Genomic DNA, 2,014 nt, shown 5'->3' on the forward strand with positions numbered 1-2,014 from the left:
TTCTCGGACCCAATATTCAAAAGCTTCTTGATTTTCCAAACGAGCGGGATTAATGATCTGAACCTGTCGCCGCTGATCTGGACACTATCTTCAAAGGCTTGAGCGAATTTGGTTTGTGGAAGAGAGGGCAAGAGATATGCGGGGTCGAATCCGAAAGCGATTTCACAAATATTATCGAAGGCAAACCTTTGAAGAATGTCCTCGAAGTCTAGGACTGTTCCGGTAGCGGCAGCTGAGGAGAGGATCGGGATGAGGCGGTCGGAGATCTCGGTGTCCACGACGGTCTCGACGAACTTGCGCAGGGACTTGGTGTTGAATTCGTGGCTGGCAAGTTGTCTTTGGAATTTCCAGGATTCGCCGTCGACGTTGAAGATGCCGTTGCCGAGCAAGTCTTTGAGGGTTTGGGGGAAAATATTTCCCTTGCCGTAGTTGTGGAAGTGGGTCTTGAGGATGTGCTGAACAACGGCTGGGTTGGCGGTTAAGACCACGCGAGTGGCGAAGTTGCGGTGGAGGACGTAGGTGGCGGAGGGTGAGAGTTGGACGATGTCTGAAATCCATTGGAGACTGCGGTTGCGGTTAGCAAGCGCAGCCAAGAATGAACCGATTATAGGGTAGGATCTTGGGAGGCTGGTGGTGGTGGAGGGTGGTGGAGATGCTGAAGCTCTGGTAAGGAAGAGGATGGAAAGTAAGGGAAGAAGGAGAAGGAAAAAGAAAGAGGCTATGAGTTGGAGGAACAGCATAATTACTGTTTGGATAGCTCTTTTCGATCTGAGATCTTTTTGACTCGTATTCTGTAACCGTATGGGAAATGTTGTAGTGGGTGGGCTTTTATAGTGTCCAAAGTGGGTGCCATGGGCTCTGTTTTTTTGTTGTTAATTACTAAATTGCATAATGCTAAACCTGATTTTTCAGATTTTTAGAAATTTACTTTTAGAATATTGGTCCAAGAATATAAAATTCCACCTACTAGATTTTATTACGTAAGCCAATATGTCAGGTAACGTGGAGAAGGAGGAATTCTACAATTCATTGTCGCAACCATCTAATCACCATCACTCCACTTGCATTTTGTTTTGTTTTGTTTTTTTTTTTGTTTTTCTCTCTTTTTTTTTCTGAAAAAAAAAAAGACGAGGAAATAGAGAAGAGATGGTGGATGATGAAATATGATTTTTTTTCGGTTTAAAATAAATTGGAGAATATTTTATTTATAATTAAAATTTTTTAAAAAAAATTTTAAAATCATAAATAAGATACATGTCTACTAACTAAAAATAATAACAAAATATTATTTAAAATTTAAATAAAAATAAAAAATAAAATTATAAAATTTTAAAGGACGGTTGGCCATCTCATTAGAGCATTCCCAACAGACTCTCTATAAGGGAGTCTGTTTCCTAAATTTAGGGGTGGCTAAACCACCCAAACCGGCAGTCTAGGAAATAATGTGTTTCTGGGAAAGTTTTGACATTTGTGTATGCTTTTGTAACATTCACATAAGAAGGGTCGTTGACCAACACTTCCAAATTCAAACTTGGCTCCTTAATTCATATGGGATTAATGTCCAATTAGGAAAGGAAAAATCTTCTCTCTTTCTACAAGAAAGAGGAATAGAGGGCTACTATGCTTTCCTGAAACTTAGTTTTGACATGACAATGCTCCCCTTTCTTTAAGACTTGGTCAGGTTCAAGGGCAAGGTCTCCAAGCGCGAATCTTCCTTTCTTTGATCTTTCTCCTCGACAGTGAAAAGATCCACGTGTAATGTGAAATGGTTTGTATTTCGGTATGTACTCTTCTCTCGTCTATTAAAAAAATTAAGAAAATTATATCTAAAATTCTTAGGTAAACGCATTTTTTTTAAAAAAATTTTGGGTATTTTTTTTTGAAAATTTAGTCCCTCTGTCACTCGAAACTACTAAAAAACTCCCTACCGTCAATTTTTGTTAACTTTCGTTAGTTTACTCAAAACTCACCGTTTTATCTAATTAAAATATTATTTTTTTATTAATTTAATTAA

At 38.3% G+C, this 2,014-nt stretch overlaps 1 protein-coding gene across 1 annotated transcript in view; it reads right to left on the reverse strand.

Annotated features, from left to right (window-relative positions):
* LOC132165781 (cytochrome P450 94A2-like) overlaps window positions 1–740 on the reverse strand; it is a 2,444-nt gene extending 1,704 nt beyond the window's left edge. Inside the window, exon 1 of the mRNA XM_059576465.1 lies at window positions 64–740. Within this exon, the coding sequence (XP_059432448.1) occupies window positions 64–740 (677 nt within the window). The remainder of the gene's footprint in view (window positions 1–63) is intronic.
* Between the last annotated feature and the right edge of the window lie 1,274 nt (window positions 741–2,014).

Source organism: Corylus avellana, chromosome ca11 (genome assembly GCF_901000735.1).
Source record: "Corylus avellana chromosome ca11, CavTom2PMs-1.0".
NCBI lineage: Eukaryota > Viridiplantae > Streptophyta > Magnoliopsida > Fagales > Betulaceae > Corylus > Corylus avellana.